Here is a 23,996-nt window from a genome sequence, read left to right on the forward strand (position 1 = left end):
GCAACACCTTTTCAAGTGTCGCCCTGAAGAACAGAGTGAATAAATGGAGACTCAGATGGGTCCCCTTTATGAACTTTTAGGAAGTCGTAACCTGTCAAATTTATATCTCGTTAAAGTAAGATATAAAAAATATGTTCCTTAATCCCATTAAACTTGTTAAAACGAGAAACTTTCTCGTTATAAACCAGATACTTCTCCTGAATGTATTTCCTATTTCTGGGAGTCAAAACCTTCTGTAGAATTAAATTTCTATTCCCTAAAATACCTCAGTTCCAGTGTTGATCCAGTTTTCGCTCAGATATGGTTATATGAATATACATTTTACAAGCATATTTGCAGAGGTGAGCAAGCCACATGCAATATTTTAATGAAACAAAGAAAAAATAAATCGTCAAATAAACGATCTCAGACATATTTGCCATGACAAATGAAAGGTGAAATTTTGAACTAAGGCTTTTAAGCTTATAGCAAATTAGCTTCTTAGCTAGCTAGTTAAAGACAAATCAATTTCTTTAATTTATGGCAAAACTGTAGCATTACAGTACAAATATTTTCAAACAAAATACAATCAAAGATGATTTGCAGTTGATTTGAATAAGCCATATTTTTTATCTTTTGGCTTTTGTGGTTATGTTTTTAGAATGGAGCTACGGATCTGGGGTGAGCCAGATCTTATTTATTAAAAAAATGTTCAAAAGTCTAAAAAATTAATTTAGATTTGTATGTGTAAAGAAAAAGAAAACCAAGCAATGCATACTTTTCCATCCACTTCACAAATATATTGGTCTTTACCTTAGGTTTTTATTTTATTTTATGTATTATGACAAAATGTAAAAAAAAAATAAAAAAAAAAAGTTGAAGGGGAAGAAATATTTTTAAAACACAATGTTGCTCAAATTAAAATAAAAAAATCAAGGTCAAAAAGCTTACCCAGTCATTCCTGAGCTTTATTTTGAAACCTAATGGCCGAGCTTCCTGTTTGATTTAGCGACTCTTTGGTTGACCTGACGCAGTTTCTCTTCAACATTAACCATATGAGCCGCCCCCTCTTTCCTTCTTCCACCTTCCTACCAGCTCCACTGTCACGTGATTTGGACACACCAGGGAGGAAAGGCCGGAATTACACTTAATGGGGTTACTGTATGTGTCAAGAGACCTGGACCCTCACCATGCAGTTTTTTGGACAACCTGTACACTTTTATGCAATAAAATCATACCCAAATATCAGCTACCAGCAAGTTAGACCTAAAAAGATGAAGTTTAAGTGTCCATTTTGTAACATAGAAGTAGAATTGATTAGTTATTTATTCTAACAATTGCTTACACCTTTTTTTAATTGCTACTATGGTTGGGTTTCACTGACTATATATTCAAGTACAGTAGAAAGTTTGCATACACTCATCATGAACATGGATTTTGAAGAATAAAAAAACAAGATTGAATGAAAAGGTTTTAACTTTCTTTTTTGTTTTCTATTCTCCAAACATAGTCACAATTACACACATAAGCTAAAATAATTAAAATTTGGTCCAAAAATCTTTTAATAATTTGATCAGAATTACTTTTAACTATTAATTTCTGACATGATTGTGATTGATTGGAGCCCATAGTTTCTCTTTGACAGCAGAAAAAGGAGCTGTTTCACAGCTCTTATTGGACTGAGCAACAATAAGAACGATGGGAAACCAATAACAAGAAGATTACGTGAAGATTTTAAATCGTAAATGTATAACAACCGCATGGTGGTGGTAATGTTATACTTGGAAGCTTCTGCCTGTTGGAGTCTGTTTGTGTTTTGATTCAATGCAATTTAAATTTTCAGTTATAAGAAGGGAAATTGAAAATATTGCCAATATTTAAATACAGAATACATGCATTGCATGTCTTATATGTTGTGTCCAGAATGTGTGGGATCTTCAGAGATTTTAGCCATATTCCATAAACATCCACCAGAAATTAATTCACCGATGATGAATTTACGCATGAACTCATGTAACTTAGAAGTTGTTGCTGGGTAAAAAGCATAAAGTTTAAGAGATCTCTAATTTCCATTGCTTAAAACATCTTTTTTTTAAAAAAAAGAAACAACAAATTTTTTTAAATGAAAGAAGCCCTTTTTATAGCAGTCTGTGCCATAACTGCATTCAGAAGACCGAATTATGAGAGGAAATAATGGATTACTGCTATTTATTTGAAACTGAGATAAGAATTTAATGAAATAATAGAAAATAAATTACACAAACACCCAAAGCAACAATAAAATAAATAAAGATCCACAATAATTATGTATTTCAGAAACAGTAATAATTTTTATGTCACTGACCAAAAACAGGGGAAATATAGTTTGATTTAACAACAAATTGTGACAACATAATGTTGCATGCCACTTTTTACAGCATATCTTAATATTTTCTTCAACTTTATGTGAAAAGGTAACTAAAATTACATTAAAAAAAATTAAAGAATCTAACATTGTAAACAATTTCTGTTTAAAACTAACTTTTAATCTAAAACTCTGCATTTGTTTATCAATGATGGTAATACAACTGTCACAGTTGATCACAACACATAATTTCACTCGGTTATAGTGAAATTATGTACGTAATTATGAGATTAAATGAAACACTTCCAGTTTTTATTGACTGATTATGAAATAAGTATTTATACAATATGCTTCATCTTCCTGCTCAATAAAATACCGCGATACTTACAGCGAGAATTCTTATCTACTTATCTATGACGTTAACGCCTTGTCAGTACATTCAGTTAAAATTTAACAGTGAAAGAAAGCCCTACTTTCGCAGGGCGCTCAAAAATTGAGACAAACTCTTATTGTTCCTCTCCACGGAAATCTTTAGTAAAAGGCGAAAGATTTATACGATCTGAAGAGAAACAAGAGTGTACTGATATGTACCTTGATAGTAAGCCCTTATATTCACGGGTAAATAGTTTTCAATGACGGTCTCAGAGATGAAAAAAGAAAAAACGCATAAACTAACGTAAATTATCTGAAAAAGTGTAAACATATCATAGACTATGTTTTCACTTATTTTTAATGAAAAATAATTTAACTTTATTTGTTTTAGGAAACCTTTTTAACAATTTTGACGCAATGCATGATGGGATTTTACTGCCTTCCCCGCCCACCCTCGATTTAGTTTAGCAGGTAAGGCATAACAGACAAACAAAAAGCTGTGTTTATTGACCCGAATTTAGAATATAATACAAAATTAATGCCCTATAATCGAAAGCAGCATGTTTGTTCTTGATTTTGTAATTAATATTCCAGATTTTCAGTGAGTTTTGGAAATACACGCTGAAAAACATTGCTAGTAGGGACTCTAATCATCCACCAGATGGTGCTATTTCTTCTACTTTTTAAGAAATCGCATTTATTTTGCCATTTAGTCCACAATAGTAATCAATTTATCGTGTGGAAGAACTTACAGAAATGATAAATGCATTTGCAAATGAAATAAAGTAAAAGAAAACAATCTCTGTCTAAAACGGTTTTCTCTCTTATTATGATCACAAATAACCCTATAAATTATTATGATACTCAAAAACACCTCACCACAAACTGAGTTTCTATGCAACAAAATTTGTAAAAATAAATAAATAAATAAAATAAATGCAATAACAGCAAAACTACTTGTTTCTAGCCCTCTGTATCGTCCAAGCTACGCGCAGACTCGTTGGCATAGCAACTGACAACAATGCCACTTTAAGTTTCAGGATTCAACGCCAAAAAACAAAAACATTCAAATGTTTCCCACACAACCAAAACATTTAGTCTGTTGCAGTAGTGTGTTTTTAGGCTTAGCGTTTATTTTGCGATGATTAATAAGTGATCGCTGTGCCAGAAGCTGCTATTAGAATCTGTTCTCTGCCGTTTATGATCGCTCCTCCGCACACGGAGCTCGTTACACACGCATTTGGTGACAAAAAACACAGTGCATTATATAGCTACATAAGCTCAATTATGGAAAATCAGTTGATATGATAAATGTTTTTTAACCATTTTACTGGCGACGTACAGACAGGAGGAACATCATGCTCTTCAGAAGAAACTTCAGAAGAAACATTCTTCTTTGCTAAATACCCCAAATTCAGTCAAATTGGATAAAAATCCTCCATTAGATTAATTCCTGGCCTTTGAAGAGTTAATTTCAAACATGTATATGGTTTAATCTAGACAATACATTTGCACCTTTGGCTGCATTTTACATAATCTATGAACATTTTATGTATCACTGCTCAGAGCATGATGCTGCCACCGTCATGTTTCAAAATTCAAAATTTAAATGACTTGTTTTGTTAAAATGTAACTTTAAGCAGGTTACTGTAGTTACTATAAAAATGCAGCAGGTGGTGCTGTTCGTTTGGTCTTTCTGCAGAGAAATACGCATTATGTCAGCTGGTTGCTAGACTAAACTACTGGCTTCAAGAGAGCGGCAATTAGCAATGACGATTAGGTAAGGTAAGGTAAGGTCAGGTAATTTTATTTATATAGCACATTTTCAGCAACAAGGCAATTTAAATAAGTGAGGAAGTAATTAGTTATGAAAAAATATAATTATAATCAGATTGTTTTTCAGATAAAAGTTACACATCTACACAACAGAACAAGCAGAATGAACTACAAGACATTTAGAAGCGGTAATTTAAAACAATTAGCAGCCATTCTTTATTTACAATACAAAGACAGAACCTTGCAAGGAAGAATTCAAAGACATTTCTTTTTACTGTCTTGTTTTTTCTAAAATAACATCAAGAAAGTCCCAATTCAAACAGTTTTTAATTCTGGTTCAATGTATCACCAGGCAAACATGTTAAACATGAAGGAATATTCACATATTTTTGACACAAAAGCCACCCGATTGTTTCCTCTGTTAACCTTTAGAGAACAGCTGAAGATTAACATATTAAACTTGTTACTTTGGCTTTGCCACCTGAAGGGAAATGTACACATTTTATGGGGTAGAGACAACAATAGAAAACCTGTCTGGGCTGCAAATGGCAGTTAATTATTTACTCAACCCACCCAAAAATAACTCTGCTGGAAGTGAAGACGAGAAGTTGTTGTTTGAAAAGGAGGAGGATCGACATTTCAAACTGCTTCTGTCAAAGGAGCAGAAGCAGGATAATTAGTGAGCAACCAACAAGACACAAATAGATCTGCAGCTGTTTCTGGTTGCAATTTTTTTTTTTTTAGGTTTTCGGCTCAAAACCCCTATAATCTTAGTTATGTAGTTAATAAGTTGCAATTTGAGAGAAGTAGAAGAATAAATTAATATTCAAAGACATAAACGACAATGATGTCAGCTCTGCTGCATTCAACGCAGCTCACACACATTTAACACACACAAAGCAATCCTGTCGTCATTCTGTACCACCCTAGAGGTTGTTGCACGTTTAAAATGGGTCATTTCACATTTAAAAGAAGTTACAAACAGCTTAAAAACAACTGAAATATTTAACACACCAAAGGGAGAAGTAACTCCCCCCAACTACAACCTTTTGATCAATAAAATCCAAACTTGTAACAATTTTGATTCAGGAGATTTCCAACAGGTCGCAGACTCTCAGGAAAAGCTCTCAGTTTTCCCTCATTATTCTAATAATTTCGATTCCCATAAGAAGGTCAGACATTTATTCACCACTTGTCCCTCACATATATTTATAACAGCATGCATTTTATTCTACATTTATTAATAATCTGGTAATTTAACGTTGCTGTAACTTCACTTCATATTTATTATGCAAATATATTATTTAAATGGCTAAATGATTTTTACTTCCACAACCCAATTATTTTCAGGTGAAATTCACAGAATGAGGTCATGGTTGGCAAAGAAAATGACTCTCTGAACGGTAAAGACAGACATGATGATGCTCCATAAATTAACTTCTTCAGGTGCTATAGAAGACTTAATGTTCACTTTCTGTTGCGGAACTGACCTGAAGATACTCTCTCTCCTTTAATAACAGCCTTGAGCCACTGGAAATCCCTCAACCCCTCAGGAATCAGGTCATATTTTATCCCCTGTAAACAAAATCAGAAGGTTCAAAGCCAATTTAAGGAGTGTAGACGGAAACACTGCAACTTTGCATTTATAGTACCTCATCATGTGGGGCAGATTTGTATCTGTATTTCTTGAATAAGGTGAGCGACGCAGTGATTGAGTGGGCTGTGTGTGAACATACACACATGTGTGTTTGGTTCCCAACATCTTCCTCATAGCCTGGAATCACGGCGCCGTTCGTCCTGTTACACAAACAACAAAACGTTTACTTATTACATTTTTTTTTACAGTGATATTTATAATTATAAACATGTCTTATTTGGTTTGAGCCACAGTGGAGGGATCAAAGAGCAACATGTGAATTTGCAGACTTCTGGTTCAGCATACAGAAATAAATCTAAGAGAAAATCTGACAGAAGTGACAAAAGATGTCCTCACCATCTGAGGCACTTTGAGAAATTTTGCAAGGGAGGCTGGGATATTCCCAAGTCAAGATGTGGCATGTTGACAAAAGACAGAATGTTGCAATTGATCCAAAAGGTGTTTTCACAAGGTACTAGGTTAGGGATGTGCACTTATAAAACCAAATAAATAATTGCAGCCAGATTATGTTTTATATCCCTTGTAGTTTCTGTTGATTTCTTCCAGTACACATTGCCCCATTGAAATGTCATCAAATGTGTTATTTTTTTGTATCCATGATTTCAAGATTTTTTTTTATATCTGTAGCAACATGTTACACTCAACCTCTCCTATCAAGGTAGCAATCCCTGCCACATGTTAAGAACCAATGCGCTTAATCAACCTCCAACTTGCATTTGTGTTTTTTTGGACTTTATCACATTAAGCAAGTACATCTATACATTTATATTGCAGTTTTCATTATAAATGTCAAGACAGTCAGAAAGTGAAGTGAATGGAAAATATTTACATAAAACAGAGGTTAAGAGCAAAGAAACAAATAAAAGAAGATTAAAACTAAATGTTTGGTTGTAAAACTATAACTAACTAGAAGGTTGTTTCAAAAAGAAATGTCCCCAACTGAGGCTCAGGATCTTAAAACTGACTCTTAGCTTCACAGATAACCAAACAGCCATCATGTGGGCTCTCTTTTGAGGTCCGGTTAAATCCTTGCAGTGGCGTTTTGTGCCACTAGGAGGGAGTCAAGCTCCATCCATCTATCCATTTTCTTTACACTCTTGTCCCTTCGTGGGGGCGGGAGGGTTGCTGGTGCCTATCTCCAGCTATCGTTCCGGGCGAGAGGCAGGGTTCACCCTGGACAGGTCGCCAGTCTGTCACAGGGCAACACAGAGACAAACAACCATGCACACACACACTCACACCTAGAGGCAATTTGGAGAGGCCAATTAACCTGACATGTTTTTGGACTGTGGGAGGAAACCGGAGTACCTGGAGAAAACCCACGCATGCACAGGGAGAACATGCAAACTCTATGCAGAAAGACCGGGGCTGGGAATTGAATCCCAGAACCTTCTTGCTGCAAGGCAACAGCTGTGCCACTGTGCAGCCCTGGAGTCAAGCTCCTTCCTATTAAAACAAGTAACCGACTGCAGCTACAGTCAAGTCCTGAAGACATAAAATAATGGCTGCTAATCTAAAAATCAATACTTGAAATGAGGATTTTCAGGTCTGAAGCTTTTCAGAGATAAAGTATGACAATCAGAGTTTATGTTTGATCAGAGCACAGTTGTAAATAGTTATTTAATCAATGGTTGACAGCAGCTGAGCAGCTGGTTAAGGGAGAACATTTTGACATTAAAGCTGAATATCATCAGCGTATATATGACAGGAGGACATGCCATCATGTTTGTAAATAATCTGTCTAAGGGGGAAGATATAAAAAATTATGATAAAAGATTTAGATGTAAGCTTATTTATGAAAATACTAAAAGTGTAATTAGTTATTGTATGAAATAATCCTGATATTCTGGTTCTATAAACCAGAGTGCTTCAAATTGTCGTGAACCTGAGCAGAAGTGAACACCACACCTTAATATTTGTGGGGTTTTTTTGTTTTAAGTGCAAGGCAAACAATGCTGCCTGACTAGAAATTACATAAATTAGTGAATATGTGCATAATGCAGCTCTCGTCAAAAATATGCTAGCTTGATGTACTGACTGTGTTGGCGGAAACAACTGTATTTATATTTTGAAATGTGGAGATATAGTTCTGTTTTTTCCTTTTATAAAATCACCATTGTTGTGTTGCAATGATTAATTTATTGAGGGTGTAATTCAGGACATACATGGTCATTGTTCATAGTGCCAAAGTCAAAGATTACACCATAAATATTTATATTTTGCATCCATATTGAACTTTATTAGCAAAACTCCAGTCAGCTCAAACTTTTCAATGACAGACAGAGGCAAGATTTAAGCAAGTTAACAAACCAGAACAAATCAAAACAGAAACACAAATGAAACAAAGAGCATAAACACACAAGCATACACTCTGTCTTGAAGACTTAAGCTGCAGGGCTTAAAATCTTTTGCTTTTAAACTCAGATGAGAGAAGTTGTCTTTGGACGAGAGTCAAAAAGAAACTTAGTCAGTCTGGATGAGATTAAATTGATCTCCGGTTGCAATGTAAATAATCTCCGTGTTTTCTTTGTTTGTTGTTTTTGACTTTCACTCGTCACTTAACTATCACGCTCAGAAAGCATCATGATAGTGAAGAGAGGATGAAACTGCCAAAGTAACAATGTTCAAACTAGTTCAGGCACATATTCTGAGAAACTTACTAGAAGTACTTTCATGAATTACTTTGAAAGAGTTCTGCTTCTTCAAAAGAGGAGTTTTGATGGGAAGTAAAATAAAACATTAAATTCCACATATTTTAGGTTTTCTTCTTTGCCTCCCTGTTAAATAATGCTTCTTTTGTCTCAGCATGTGATTGTAGTACAGGCTTGACGTATCAATACCCATTTTTATACATTTATTTGACTTAAAGAGTAGAAGATAGTGGGCACAACTAAATGCGGCTCAAATGCTTTACAGTCCATTAAAAACAGAACAATAGAAAAATGCAGACGCTTTAATTAAAGCCAGTATAATTTTTAAATTATACTGTGAACAACATATGCATAAAAGAGCTGCCCTTATCCGGAGGCTGTTGGCCCTGCAAGGCAAATTCTCCAGATATTTGTCATGTTGGTTCCTGCTAACTGAACTGTACGGTTTGGAAACTTTGCAGTAAACTAATTTATAGTCTAGCGAAGCTGGTTCCGCGCTCAAAGATTGTTGCATAAATAGGCTGACAGACACAGAGAGCCTGCAGCAGGGGGAAACACCGTGGGAACCTGGAGGAACAAGATGACTGCAACTTCATGTCAGCTGGATTCCTGCCAGAACGAAGGTCATGCAGAACAGACTGAAGACAAAACACGGCTCCTGAAGAGATGCCACACAGCTGTAAGAACTGGACCTACTGCACAGATGGCATCAAATAGTGGTGTAGTCGCACTGAGGACTGAAAAAAGATACACCTGTTGCCTTGTTATTTATATGTTCAACTTACTTTAAAGCAGAGGTTCCCAAACTGTGGGGCGCGCCCCCTAGGGGAGGCGCCGTGTCATTGCATTAAATTATTCTAAAGTAAAATACGTTGTTATTTTAACTTCATACTGTGAGTAAAAATAAAAGACAAACGTGTGCTCTTTAACTTGATGAGGACATTTTTTGTATATTGTAAAATAATTATTTGGTTAAGTTAAAACTCACAATTCAAGATGATTGAACTTAAAAAAAAAAGAAACAATCCTTAGACTACTCATCTCTTGTTAAATTAACTTTATGAACTTTAATTTCTGAGTTAAAACCAAAACAATTTTCTTGTTGACCTAAATTGTATTTCCAAGGCAGAAGTTGGACTTTCATTTTCAAGTTAGAGCACCTTCAAATGTTTTACATTTAAAGGAACACCAAGGGGATCTGTACAAAAAGCTTCAAAGAAAAGAAAATCAGAGCATCAAGCGTTCTCAACACATGAGCATTCTCACCTCTTAATAATAACAAACCTTAAGGAGCCAATAATTAGATGATGCACTTACAGGCAGAATGTTTTGGACTCCTATTGTTCAACCAACCTTGCAAGCAAAACAGGTTTTTCCTCTTAATTATCTTTTCTTACTGGAAAACGTAGTCATGAGCATCAATCTCTGCTCCAGTCTTTGAGCCGTCCAGTACACCTGCAGTTCCTACCACAGCGCAGTGGACGCAGCCGTCCTCACCTGGCTTTGGGAGGAGCAGCAGCTCTTCTGGATTTGAAATCTGCTTCACTACATGCATTACGTCTACAGACAAAATGTGTGCCTTGATTTTTGCAGCTATAAAGGTGGAAGAAGGCTGTTAAACACTAAAAGCAACTGCAAGGTTTTTCACATCGATACTAGAAAACAAAGATAAACATCTACAGATACTACGTCTGTGTTTTCTTTCAGAATAGAAAAATACACTTGTTTTACTTGATTCAGTGAAAGAAAGACACTAGACATCCAAAACTTATGTATTTTGTAGAAAATTAAATTACTCAAGCTTATTTGATGAATAAAGCGGAATGTCATCAGCGTAGCAGCATAAATAAAATAGCAATTGTCTTGGTGCACAAGCCTGAGGAACACCATAATTAACCAGATACATTATTACCTTGTTCAACTTTGAACTGTTAGCATTTGTAGCCTTAGCAACAAAAAAGAGGTTTTATTAAAGTACAAATGTACATGTTGTATTATTTCTGAGATTATAGCCTAGGGCAGGAATATAAGACCAGACATTGTTTTGGTTTTCTTGTGTAATATTTCCATTAACTGTGTTCCTGCTGATTTAACTCAGCAATTTGAAATGACTTTATGAAAAAACACCTACCATTATATTTCATGTCCATAAATCTGAAAGGATTGTTAACATGTGAAAGCCGGTTCTACTCTTTCATGTTGAAGTTTCATCCTTAGAGTTACGCAAAGACTGGACACAAATCTGAATACAAGACATTTTAAACAAAACAAAATTAATTTAAAAAAACTAAGGAATCAGCTGTTTGAGACAATCCAAACAAAACTAATGCATTTCTTGAGGTAATTTGCTTACTGTAGGTCTCGGTGGAGCGTCCAGGTTGTAAATATCCTCAAAACTCCACAGAGGAAGTTTGTTGAAGGAACTTTTCTTTATGATGGGGATCGGAGTCTCTGGGCGAGAGGTGCTGACCGGATCAGGTTTTAGCGACTCTCTTTGTGACCCAGATAGTTTATCAGCTTCAAACAAGCAGCTTTGTGCATTTATTCCAGACCAGGCTGTCTGGCTGTATTTTGGTTTGATGAAATAGCAAAATATGTAATTTAGCCAGATTAAAAATTAACTATCAGAATATTTCTTCTTTGAATCCCTGAAGGACTAGAAGGAAAATACTCCCCACTTCTCTGTTGTTGAATCATCCAGGGACATAATAAAAAGACTAATGGTGACTGAAATCACCAGAACCAAAGATAAATTCCTGACTGTTTGTCCTGCCCTCAGCCTGAGGTAGAAAGTTTGCTTGGAAAGAGTTAAACAAAAATAGAAATGCCACAATTTACGGCACTTTGAGACTGCAAGACGACTCAGATCGCACCTTTTTAAGTAAGTCAGACAAGTGCAACAGAGGACTTTTCTCAAAGTGACCTGAAGGGATGGTCAAAGAAAAAATGGTGAAAACAGCACTTTTTACAGAGGAAAAAACACTACAACATAACTGAGTCATGCAGGAAAAATAGTCAGATCTATTCCACAACAACATTCTGTGCAACCAAAGTGCATTTATTGTTTCATTTTCCACCTTTCTTAATGTTATTGCCTTATTCCAAAGTGGTTTAATTATTTTCCCCTGGAAAATCTTCACACAACACCTAAAATGAAATAATCAAAGCACAAATGGGTTAATAGTTTGGGGGTATGTCTTTAAAGGATTGGGACACATTTTTTAAGAAGTATTTTTTCCATTTAGTCTCCACAGATTATTTCAAGCTCAGCCAGAACGAATGAAAAGCTTCAGCAGGCCGTCAGTTTTAGGTTTGAGTCTGGGAAGTCTTCAGACCACTTAAGGTCATTTATGCTCTGAATTCTTTGTTATCTTCACTTTAGAAGACAAACCAACAGGTTAGTGTTCTGGTCCCTGCTCTCAGCTGCATCCTGCTACTATTTGCTCCTACGTATTTAAGATCCTCATTCTCGTCCACTCTTTGCTGGATTCTTCTGTTTGCTCAGTTCCCTGCCTGGTTACTTCCGGTGTGGCTTTTTGTTTCATCTCTGGTTTTTGTCGCGATTCCTTAGTTTTTGTTAATTCATGTTTTCTCATATTCTTTAAATATTCTGCAACACGTCGCCTCAGTCTGGTTTGCTTACACCATGACAGTGCGTGTGTGCATGTATGTGAAATAATGGTAATGTGCTATATTTAACATTTGCAGTCATCCAATTTAAACATCCAGCTTTTACAAAAAGAGACCAAAGGAACTAAAAAGGAATTGTGGAAGGACAATAAACAGTTTGCTGCCTAAAAAACACAAGAATGCTACTTGCACCACTTAAACTTGATCCACTTAAACTAACAAAAGCACTTAAGACACATGTTGGGGAAATTAAACATGCTAAAATACTGAGAGACGGAAATCTTTTGATTGGATGTAATTCTGAAGGTCAGGTTGAAAAGGCGAAAAAGCTTGGATGGGTGTGTAAAGTCAAAGTCAGAGCAGTTGTTAAAGTGGGTGAAAAAAGAAATAAGGAAAGCAAAGGAATTATAATAGGAGTGCTGTTGAGTGTTAACATGAAGGACTTAGTTGAGAATCTGAAAGAAAGAAACAAGGAAGTAAAAGGGGCACAAAGAATGACAAGGGATACAGAGAAAATTGAAGCAGAAACTGTGTTGTTGGAGTTTGAAACAAAAGAAATGCCAAGGGAGGTTTTCTTTGGCTTGATAAGATTTAGTGTCAGGGAATATGTGCCCAAACCAGTGAGGTGCTTCAACTGTCAGGAATTTGGCCATATTGCAAAAATGTGCAAAGGAAAAAGGAGATGTGCCCGATGTTCTGGAGACCATGAATATGGTAAATATGGAGTTGGAGTTAAACCAAAGTGCTGTAGTTGTGTAGGAGAGCATAGTGTCGCTTTTTGGGGATCCGAAGTAATGAAACGACAATCAATTATACAGAAAACGAAAGTTACGCAGAAAGTAAAATATGCAGAAGCGTGTAAAATAGTTGAGAAAGAGAAACAAACTGGGAAATCTCTAACAGGAGAAAAGCAAGTAATCTCAAGAATTATGGAAATGGTTGAGAAGAAAATTGAAGAGGAAAAAAAGAAAATGGTGACTTTTATTGCAGGAGTTATAAATGCAACATTGGATGTGAAATCAAAAACGGAAAGGATTCAGATTATTGTAAAGGCAGCATGCCATAGTTTAGACTTAAAGAATATTCGGTGGGAAGACATAAGGGGAGAACTGTGTAGTCAGGCAAGTCAAGAAGGATAGTCTCAATATTGCAATGGAATGCGAGGAGTCTTCTGTCAAATGGGCAAGATTTTAAACAGTTTATTTATGAATTAAAAGAAAAACCTGATATAATTTGTATACAGGAAACTTGGCTGAGGCCTTTTTTGGATTTCAAATTAGATGGATATATTGCAGTTAGATATGATAGAGAAGAAGGAAATGGGGGAGGGTCTTTCTCTGATTAAAGAAGGTATTCCGTATAAAGTTATTGGAAGAAAAGGAGATTTGGAGTATGTTGCAACTATGTGGAAGTATGTGGAAGAGAAGGTACTGTTGATTCTAAATTTTTACAATCCTTGTAAAAAGCTTGAGGTAAGTAAACTTGAAGAGATAGATATGAAAGGAAATGTTATTTGGTGTGGAGATTTTAATGCACATCATTCATTATGGGGTAGTGGAAAAGTAGATTATAATGGGAAAATTTTAGAAGAATTTCTAGATAATAATAATTTGGTTTGCTTGAATAATGGTAAGAAGACAAGAATTGATATAAATTCAGGTAAGGAATCTGTACTAGATTTGACATTTGTTTCTAGCTGTTTAGCTCCAATATGTGATTGGCAAGTTAAAAATAAGTCATTTGGTAGTGATCACTACATTATAATCAGCAAAATAAGGATGGGCCAGGTGCATAGCACTGAAATATTTATGTGATAGGAAAATTTTAAATGTTCAAAATGATCAGAGTATTGAAAGTATGAACCAAGTGATTAGTCAGCATATTTTAGCTGCTGCTGAGGAGGCTATTCCAAAAACATCAGGGAAAAATAGGAGAAAGTTAGTTCCATGGTGGAATGAAGAGTGTAGGAAAGCAGTTAGAGAAAGAAATAAAGCATTTAAATTGGTTAAAAGGTCTCATAATTTTCAACATTTAATTTAATTATTTGGAGACATTGCTCTGATCTATAAATGCACATTTAAAAATCTGTGAAGTTTAGAAAGTAAACATTTGGTCACAAAGCTTAAAGCAGTCCAGTTCAGTTTCAGATTAATAGGAGACCTGTTCTGTCCTGTCGTTTGAACTGTAACCTTGTAATCTTTTGATATAACCTCACATTGAAATGAAAGACAATATTCCAGAAACACACCCTCCTTGTTTTCATGTTCTGAACTGGTGGTGTTTGCATGTAACTGGGTATGGATTCGCTCTGGGTGTAACCTTACAGTCCAAAAACATGACTGGATAATAGAGATGGGTGAGAATTTATCATAGTATTATTGTGAAAATCACAAAAATTGCAATAAAAATATTAGTTTCTTGTTAGAAGACAACATGGTTGTGACTATGGCATGGCATTAATAGCATCACAAACACAAATGCTGTTCCTGAATAACATTAAAAAAAAAAATGCTTTCAGGACATCACTCTCTTAAAGAAGTGCCATTTATGTCAATAAAACTGCACAATTGACTATTTGTGGATATTTATTGATGCTCTTGTGGAACAAAATAATGGAGAAAATAATAGAATAAAGTTTTAGACAACATTATCAGTTTTGTTTTTTATTAATTGGAATTTATCAAGACAACAATGAATCAAAATTATTGTCGTGAAAAGAAAGTTTTCACGATAAATTATGAATGAAGTGGGTGTAAGTTAATAAATTCATCATAACAATAATATTACATTCAGCAGCTCCAATATCTAATTTGACAGAAATACAATTTTGATTTAATTTAACAATGCTGCCAATAGTCTTTATACCAAAAATACCAACGTTTATTTTAATCCTAAATTAAAACCTGATCGTTAAATGCTTCAGGATGCGTCGAGTTTTTCCAAACTTTCTCCAGATTTGTAGATAATGTACCATTATTCTTGATCGTTTTAAGTGTTTGTTTGGTGCAGCTTCAGTGAGCACTTTTTTGTGGCACTAGCTGCCTTTAATAGTAGCTGAAGAGAAAGAATTGCAGAAAGAAGATTGTGTTGCAGATGATTCATGATCGGGAATCTAAACAGACAACTTGATGCCTTCTCTTCTTCTGAAGTGCATCACAAAAGCAAACAGAGACGGCGTCATGCTCAATAAATATATGTGGCCCTGGAAACCAACATATTGCTAAGCTGGATTTAAAATATGACACTGAAAGAACATTCCGTACTTTTCACACCCTTGTATGAACTTTTAATCCATAAAAAGTGTGCTAATTAAAGGACTGACTAAGCGCATTGTACTTTAACCAGAAAATTCTTCCTGGTGAGGAACATTTTAATCTCATGTTTCTGGCACCGATGCGATGGGGTGCGGTTACGAGTGCAGTTCGGGACACGCAAATATATTTTGTAACATTTACTCACATAATATGCATCACTTGCACACACATTGTCTTGCAAACAATGCTGGGTGGTTGATGTTGAGGTGCACAGATTTATTTTATGACCATAGGATTTAGTTTCTGAGGTTTAAGGTGCACCGCTAAGCTAAAAATTAGCTCCGTCATTAGCACATTAGCGAAAGTGTGTCCACCGCTTTATGATGATTAAATACTGACCTTGGGTTGCTGGATGGCTCAGTTTCTGGAGATGAAGCAACAATTAAGAGGCTATAAACCGCGATGCAGTTGTTTTGGGTTTGATTTCTGGTCTGTAATTTGCTGCAAGTCTTCCCCATCCCACCAAAGGTGGTGGAGAATGACCGAGCTAAGATCCTGTGGGACTTCCAGATCCAGACATAAAAGATGGTAATGGCGAACCAACATGTTTATATTATCCGCAATGTTTATATTATCCGATAAAGACCACTAAGTGCCAACAAATCTGCAAAATAATACTGACCAGATCACAGAAAGTCCCATTGTTCTGCAGGAAAGAGTAAGTTCTGGGACATTCTTTTGCACAAATCTTATAAAATCTAAATTTGCCACATATTTTCTGGGAATTCAGGTTAGACACTGAAATTAAATCTTCATTTCATTCAGTCACACAATGTTTATTACATTTCTTAATATCACCTGCAACATTTATACCAAAAATCTTCACTGGCCTATACATGTCACATTTATTTAAGTCATCGTAAAAGCACAACCCAAACCAAAGTAAATACACTCTCCGTATTTTGTTTTTAAAATATGCAACAGTCACCCTCACAGAACTGTTTGCTGATCCTGTCTTGTGATCAAGTTCTTTGGTAAAGCTTTATTATCTTTTTGTCGTGAAGCCACTTCCATAAATTCTTCTCCATGATGTAGTCGTGGTTGCTGTAGAAAATCACGTTGGTTTTCAGGTGCCTCTCGACGTAATAGCAGGAGTATTTTTTGTAGTCTTCTGTGATGAATCCGTAGGCACTCACCTGAAAAAGAACATGGAGGAAAGGTGAAGTGTAATGAATTACATAAAAGCAAAAAAAAAAAAAAAAAAAAGGCATTAAGTAAAAGCTGTATTCATAAATAAAGTGCAGTTTGATGTACTTACAGTGTCACAAGCGTGCAGAGCTGTAAAGACAGTGAATGCCCCGTTGGTTGGACGAACGATTGCCCAGTATCCTCGATTAAGATTGTTTGATTTTAAAAACCTGTGAGTTAAGGAAAAGGTTGTGGTTAAAGGTACGTCCAAAAGCTTTTTAAAAATATTTTATTAATATATATGCATCAATCAGAGCATTATGGCTGATTTCTAATCTCCATTTTTGTGAAAGTTCGACCTTATTATACCAATGTTTGACGCGCTACTGGTAAACTTATACAGTAAGAAATTATAGGTGTAACAGGGTTTTATTTTAACAATATTATTGATGTGTGGTGTGTCAAAATTGCATTATTTGTTCATCAGATTTATTTTATTTAGTCAAAAAGTTATTGATATGCAAGTTATGTTATTTAAGATATTTTATGCATCATTTTCTAAAAGTAGACCTGAATATTTTTTCAAATTTTTGGGACTTGCATAACATTTTTTGTAATTTTGTTTTAGATGTTAACTTTCATCCTGATGAAAAAGTTACATGTTCACTTCTCTGGACATTCAGGAAACTATTCAACATATTTATTTCCATTAAAGTTAAACAAACAACTAAAAAGACATAAACCTACTTAGAAAAGACATTTTAAATAGTTGTCACTTTGCATAAATGAGCTGTAGCTTACACTGAAGACATTTAAAGAGGATTATGATCAGAGACTGACCTGTTTCGTACGTATCGCAGAAAATCCTGGTGCAGAACATAAAACCGGCTCTCGTTGTACTGGCCAGAATAGTAAGTTCTGGGGCTGCAGGACAAAAACACGAAGAAAACATCATGAAAACAAACAAAAAAAAAAAAACATGAATAGAAAGTTGCTTAATACTTTTTTTGAACAGTGTGAGAAACAGCTTTAGTGTTTGTGCTTGTTTGATCAGCTAACTGGCCAGATCTAAACTTTCTAGAAAATTTCTGGAGTTTGTTTCACCAGGAAGATAAAAAGACACCAGAACCAGCAACAGAGACAAGGTGACCACTTGGACAGATTGCCTCAATGACACAAAACCTTTCTGCATCAATTCAAGCTAACGGAGAATTGGCTAAATGTTGAGTAAATATACCGAAAAGATTTTATGTAATAATCAGATTTAGCAGATAATTTGAAGCTTTTTAATCTGTTATCACTTGTTTAGTGCAGAGTATTTTGTTGTTCATCTGCATCTTCTACAGATAGGGAATAAATAAGTAAACAGAGATGATATTCACTTCTTTTTAGACTCCTGGTCTTCTCTGATCAGAGCCTTGAGCCACTTGAAATCCCTCATCCCCTCAGGAATCATGACGTACTTTATACCCTGCAAAAAAGAGCAGAATATCAGCTGGGATCTTAATGTTTCATGGACACGGTGACTAACACTTTGTGCTGATGCTTCTGTACCTCATCATGTGGAGCCGACTTGTATCCGTACTTTTTGAATATGTAAAGGGACGAAGAGATGGAGAAAGATGTGTGAACATACACTGATGTTCTGTTCCCCACGTCTTCCTCGTAGCCTTCGATCACGGCGCCGTTCATCCTGCCGCAAAAACACATCAGAGCTTTCAGGTGTTTATTATGACACAAGAACAACTGTGATTTTGTTTCAAAATGTATTGTTTGGTCAAAATGTGAAGTTGGCAGAGTTAAATAAACTCTTAAAGAGTTATTTCAGCAAGCGATTGAGCATTTCAAATTTTAAAATTATTCAATCTCTTGTTAAGAGGTTGAATATTTATGCTATTGTTATGCTATTAAAATTAGATGCATTTTACCAAAGTCAGAACTAATGTGTTGTTCTGTGGTATTCAACTCTGTAATTTAATGCCAACTAATTCAACATTTAATAATAGTAAAACTTTCAAAGGACGAATAAAACAATATTTTTGTAAACTGCAAGTAATGTCAGCTCAGAGTTAATTATGTATTTAGCCTAAAGTTACCTGTATTCTGTCATGTTTTTCTTTAATTTCTAAAACTTGTTTTATTGTTGTGATGAAGTGACATGTGGATCCTAAACAAAATAAACTCTAAGCTAAATCCTCTCAGTCTGATGTCTTTGTAGAGGATTCACGGCTCATTAGCCACAGATTCAGAAACACTCATCAGCTTCGGTTGAGTCGAAATGAAAAGGCCACCACCGTCACCGAAGAAGAGCCATTGTGCCAGACTTCTGGTGGATACACTTGTTAAAATAAGTAAACCACAATGCTGCTGCATTCCTTTTTGTCAAGAGGCATTAACGCAGTAAACCAGTCACACTTGTTCATATAATTATCACGAAGTCCAAGCCTTATTTTGCGGGAAGAGTCACGTAAAGCCTGGAGTGAAGCTCTTTCACAGTTTCGGTGAGCGATCTGATGGAGGTGAAGTTGGTGGGCAGACGTCTTAAATAATCTCACTCATCAATGATAAACGTTTTGAATTGTTTTGGAAAATAACCATTCCCACTTCGTTGAAGTCGGTGCTGATATTTTTGTGTCAAGCTCCTGCTTTTTATAGAACGACTGGTTCCCTTTAAATTTTTTATTTACGTTTTTGGGACATAAATTAAGTGGAACGAATACTCTGCATTTTATATTTTTATCCAAAGAAAGTTGAGATGTTAGGTTACATAAAAATTGTTTATGTAAAGCAGTAACACTTAAGACACAAACATCACATTTTTGGATTGTTTAACTTTCGGTTTTCATTTGTGTTTGTTCTTCAATCATTTCCTTTTTCTTTATATTTGTGTGTCTCATCTTTTACAAGCGCACACCTGGACTGCATTCAAACTAAATAATCCAAATCTATAAATTTTTTCAGAATAGAAGCACCGACACATTTTTTATGTTCAGCACAGATGAGAGCTGTGTTTTTGTCAGCGCTGAACATAAAAACACCTGCAGGAGTATATTTTGAGATGTTACTGTACTCTATCACTAAGCTACAGGTAAAACAGTAGCTGCAGGTTTTCCTGAATGATAGATTAACAAGTCTGTTTTGATTCCCCGACATGTTTTCTCGCCACTGAAGTCGTAAAAATGTCACTCTGACAAAGGACACACATTCTTGGTCAGATCAGTTTGTCACAGACAACAATGATACGATCACATGGTCAGAACAAGTATTTGCATGGAAATTATTCGGATTGTCAGTCGGTATGAATCATTCTAACTGAGACGTTTAAATTATACATTTTTATTCTGATTGGCCATTTATTATTTATTCCAATTACTTTTGTCCATCTAAACGCGTCTGTTGCTCAACAGGACTTGCCATATTTAGTTTATTATTTATTCCAGAGTTTTTTCCTTTTCTCATTTACTCAAAGTTTTATCAAATGAGTTCTTGTCTGCACTTTTGCTCTGCTGCAACCACAAACGCATAACAACTCCCCAAAACGATCAAATTCAGTAAGAAATGGGGGTAACAGAACAAGAGTAAAAAGCTGGACATTCTTAGGAAATTGTTTTAATTTGATTCAAATATTATGCCAGTACAAGCAAATTAATTTCAAGAAGTTCAAGAAATTGATAGTAAATTAATATGTTTTCCAAAAGATGATTCACTTAAAGACACTTTTAAAATTCCTGTTAGATGTTTCATGATTCGCTGAAGCAGGATTTCTGAGAAGAGTTTGAGGTTCAAACATTTAATACATTTTCTAAAGTTGATATTGTTGATGCTGCTGGTGATCAGAAGGTTTCAAATTAGTCTAAATGTGTACAATTTTATTCTTGCAACATCTTGACTAGCTTTAAATGAGGATGAAGAACCAAAACTCCAGATATTTTACTTTAGGACTGGCTTCATAATTTGCTCATTGATCTTTTTATTGTATTGTTGAACAGTCAGGAACAGATGGAAGCATAATTAAAAAGCTAAGTGCTTCAATAAGGATTAAAATTGAAAACTAGGATAAAATTTTGTGTTACATTGATTGATTTGTTGTTGATTTACATTTTCCAACTTCTGGTTCGACTTTTTAATAACAGCCATGTCTATCTGCGATTCGGTTTTCTCAAATTACGTCTTGTTGTTTTTAGATGCTTCAGATCTCTAATGGAAACAAAAACAAAGATGTTCCAACAACAAAAAACTAAACCACAAGGGCGGTTTGTGATTTTAAGAGGCCGTTATTAACCAAGCATCCTTACACAAATATGAACTTCTCTCGATGCTTTTATTTACACGTCATGGTGTTTTATTTACATGTCATGGTGGCACCATGACCAGCCTGAGAACGTTAAAATAACTTTCAGTTTACTTGACTGTGGAAGACCAGGACACAGAGAAATAAAATGCTCAACTGTTAAGATGGTTGTATCAGAGTTCTTTGGAGATGAAAATATGTCTTCAGAGGCTTTTGGGTTTTGTAAGGTTTTATGAAAATTATGTAGCAACGCAATGTTTGGTGAATTGGACGACAGCATCCCCCTAAGACAATTGATAGTCTAATGTCAGAAAGAATGTTATGAAAGGAATCATCCTCAAAGGGATGATAGTCCACTTTGAGGATTTTACCACCATACATTGTTATGGCTGTAATGAAGGGGATTTGGGTCAGCAAGAATAGCGTTAGCTGTTCTGATTCTGCAGAACTGGGGAAGCTCTGTCAAGCTTTTGCTGCACATCTTTTCAATGATGAGCTTATTTTTCAGGGCGAGCAACTCCAACAAATATCTCAAAACCAGCAAATAAAATGTTTAAAATACGTAGTGCACAATTATCTAAAGCAGCCTGCTTTGGTCTGCTCTTTTCTTACCGAAACACGTAGTCGTGAGCATCAATCTCAGCGCCCATTTTGGAGCCGTTCAGGATGCCTGCCGTTCCCACCACAGCACAGCGAATGCAGCCGTCCCCGCCTGGTTTTGGGCGGAGCAGCGGTTCCTTGGGCTTTGAGATCAGCTTCAACACTGGCATTACATCTGCAGACAAAAGCAAACATATGTTTGATGGTGATTTTTAAAGATACGCTCAGTGGCAGCATGTGGGGGTGATGTGCCAGTAGATTACCTTTTCTATTCCAGTACAAAGCGTCAAATGAAAGATAAGAAAATTTATTAAATTCTGCAATAATGGAACATTCTTCACCCATCAAAATAAAGGCTTAGATTAGCTAAAAGTATGTTCAAACTTGTTCCAATAGTCTTTTCTAAATTACTTCATATTTGTATACAATTCAAACTAGTTCATCGTCTTTCGTCTTCTTGAAAAATCAGTTTTGTTATGTGATTGCGACGAGTCGACTAGCCACACAAAAAGTCACTGCAAAGAAAGGAATCGACTTGTCGACATGTTGGTGCAACCCCTTTAACTAATACCTTAAAATCAAGAGAAAGTGTGAAGAAAATGTTTCTTTTACAAGCTAAGCAAACCCTTGCCTTCATATGCCATATCCATAAAGCCAAAGGGATTGTTGAAATGAGAAAGCCGGTTCCACTCTCTGATGTTGATGTTGTCTTTGTGCAGAAACATGCGAATGTTGGGAAGGAAAGCCTTCTGGAAGTCCTCGTCCTTGGAGTTGCGCAGAGACTGGGCACATTTCTGAAGATGAAACAGTAGTCGTATTTTTATTTATCCATGATTATATATATATATATATGATTTTTTATTTATTTTTATCTTAGGGAGCATTCACACCAGTCCTGTTTTAGTATGCTGCCTGCGGTCTAACCGAAGACCGCAGGCAGTATACTAAAGTGCAGAGCATTCTGGGTAAATACAACCAAAACAAACACAAGACTCTAACGTCAGAGGGAGAAATAGTTTGTGGTCTGTTGCCAAATACAAAAGCAAAATCCTGCAGCGTGTAAAATGCGACTCTATTCTATTTTCGTTTACATTTTGTGAAGAAGGAAGTTGAGTTCATGTCTTCTTCTGCGGTTTTTCTGCCGTTTCCTTTAATAGTTCTTGGAGCAGCGCCACCACAGGCGAGGAGGAGAACAGTTTTTTTTTTTTTTCCTATTAGTTTGGATGGTTGATACAGTGCAGTAAAGCGAACAGCACCAGGTGAAAATGTAACATTTTAATTTTGATCACCAATCAAAGTGAGTCTACTGGACTATCAGGTGTGAAAACAGAATGTAATTTGTTTGGCTCTAGCCAAAGATTCAATTTGGCTAGAGCCAAATTAAACGCTTGACATTTAATTTGTCAAACAATTAATTTGACAAATTAAATTTGTCAAATTAATTAATTCACTGCTGCTGTGAATTTACTGCACTGCAGCAGTAAGACAAAACTGAAACATCTAGTTTTTTTATTAACATTCGGTATTTTTTCAAAAGTCACAGCAGAAACAATGCTCCACTGTCCTTTAATAACTTAGTTACCTGAGGTTTTACCTATACTTCAGGTAAAACCAAAGTATATAAGGAGGAAAGTCAACACGGCCACACCAAAAGCTAATAAGTAAACAGAAGACTTACCAGACCTGCTAAACCCTATTACAATTTTACACTTACATTTTTTTCCCCTCCTTACCGTAGGTCTTGGCGGAGCATCCAAGTTATAAATATCCTCAAAAGTCCACTGAGGAAGCTTCTTGAAGTATCTTTTGTGTATCATTGGAATGGGATATTCAACACGAGATTTATTCATTTGATCCATCTCTAACAGCATCAGTGAATCCCTTGTAGCATTAAGTAAGGTCACATTTCCTTCAATTTGCCACAATCTTTCATTTTTATAAAAGCTTAGTCCTTTGAAATGTTTTACTGCCGACATGGCTATCCATCTATATCTGGGTTTGGATAAAATAACAACAAAAAAAAAGGTGATCACAAAGCACTACACAAAACATATCAACATATATATTAAATAAGAAATCATAAAAGCACTTACCTGACATTACTTGGTAAATTTCCCTGAGACATTATGAAAAGTACAATACTGAATAAAATCACCAACACAAAAGAAAACAGCTTGACTGCTTGACGTGCCATTCCTGAGAAATATAGGTGTGAAAAATGTGGACAAGGGTGCACCTGATAAGTAAATGTTTT

At 35.4% G+C, this 23,996-nt stretch overlaps 1 protein-coding gene, 1 non-coding gene and 1 pseudogene across 2 annotated transcripts; all 3 read right to left on the minus strand.

Annotated features, from left to right (window-relative positions):
* Positions 1 to 2,788: 2,788 nt before the first annotated feature.
* On the minus strand, positions 2,789 to 2,902 carry LOC148153703 (U5 spliceosomal RNA). The gene has a single exon (XR_015761552.1). It is a non-coding gene; the product is annotated as a U5 spliceosomal RNA (small nuclear RNA).
* Positions 2,903 to 5,861: 2,959 nt separating this feature from the next.
* LOC106927458 (alpha-N-acetylgalactosaminide alpha-2,6-sialyltransferase 1-like) lies at positions 5,862 to 12,324 on the minus strand (annotated as a pseudogene).
* Positions 12,325 to 16,478: 4,154 nt separating this feature from the next.
* On the minus strand, positions 16,479 to 23,996 carry LOC106927457 (alpha-N-acetylgalactosaminide alpha-2,6-sialyltransferase 1-like). Its single transcript, XM_015003041.2, has 9 exons — positions 23,836 to 23,996; positions 23,476 to 23,734; positions 22,374 to 22,536; positions 21,755 to 21,917; positions 18,406 to 18,544; positions 18,234 to 18,322; positions 17,692 to 17,775; positions 16,982 to 17,081; positions 16,479 to 16,859 (listed from the first exon to the last, which is right to left on the minus strand). The coding sequence occupies exons 1-9, from the start codon at positions 23,934 to 23,936 to the stop codon at positions 16,686 to 16,688; spliced, it is 1,272 nt and encodes a 423-aa protein (XP_014858527.2). The 5' UTR covers positions 23,937 to 23,996; the 3' UTR covers positions 16,479 to 16,685.

This window comes from Poecilia mexicana, unplaced genomic scaffold, assembly GCF_051168715.1.
Source record: "Poecilia mexicana isolate PSO_F unplaced genomic scaffold, ASM5116871v1 scaffold_19, whole genome shotgun sequence".
NCBI lineage: Eukaryota > Metazoa > Chordata > Actinopteri > Cyprinodontiformes > Poeciliidae > Poecilia > Poecilia mexicana.

Excerpts from the sequence above, each read along its gene's own strand:
- LOC106927457 (XM_015003041.2), bottom strand. The coding sequence starts at position 23,936 with ATGGCACGTCAAGCAGTCAAGCTGTTTTCTTTTGTGTTGGTGATTTTA. Across the intron at positions 18,323-18,405 it reads AGTCGGCTCCACATGATGAG|GGTATAAAGTACGTCATGAT; the intron begins GTACAGAAGCAT and ends TCTTTTTTGCAG. Across the intron at positions 16,860-16,981 it reads CTCTGCACGCTTGTGACACT|GTGAGTGCCTACGGATTCAT; the intron begins GTAAGTACATCA and ends GTTCTTTTTCAG.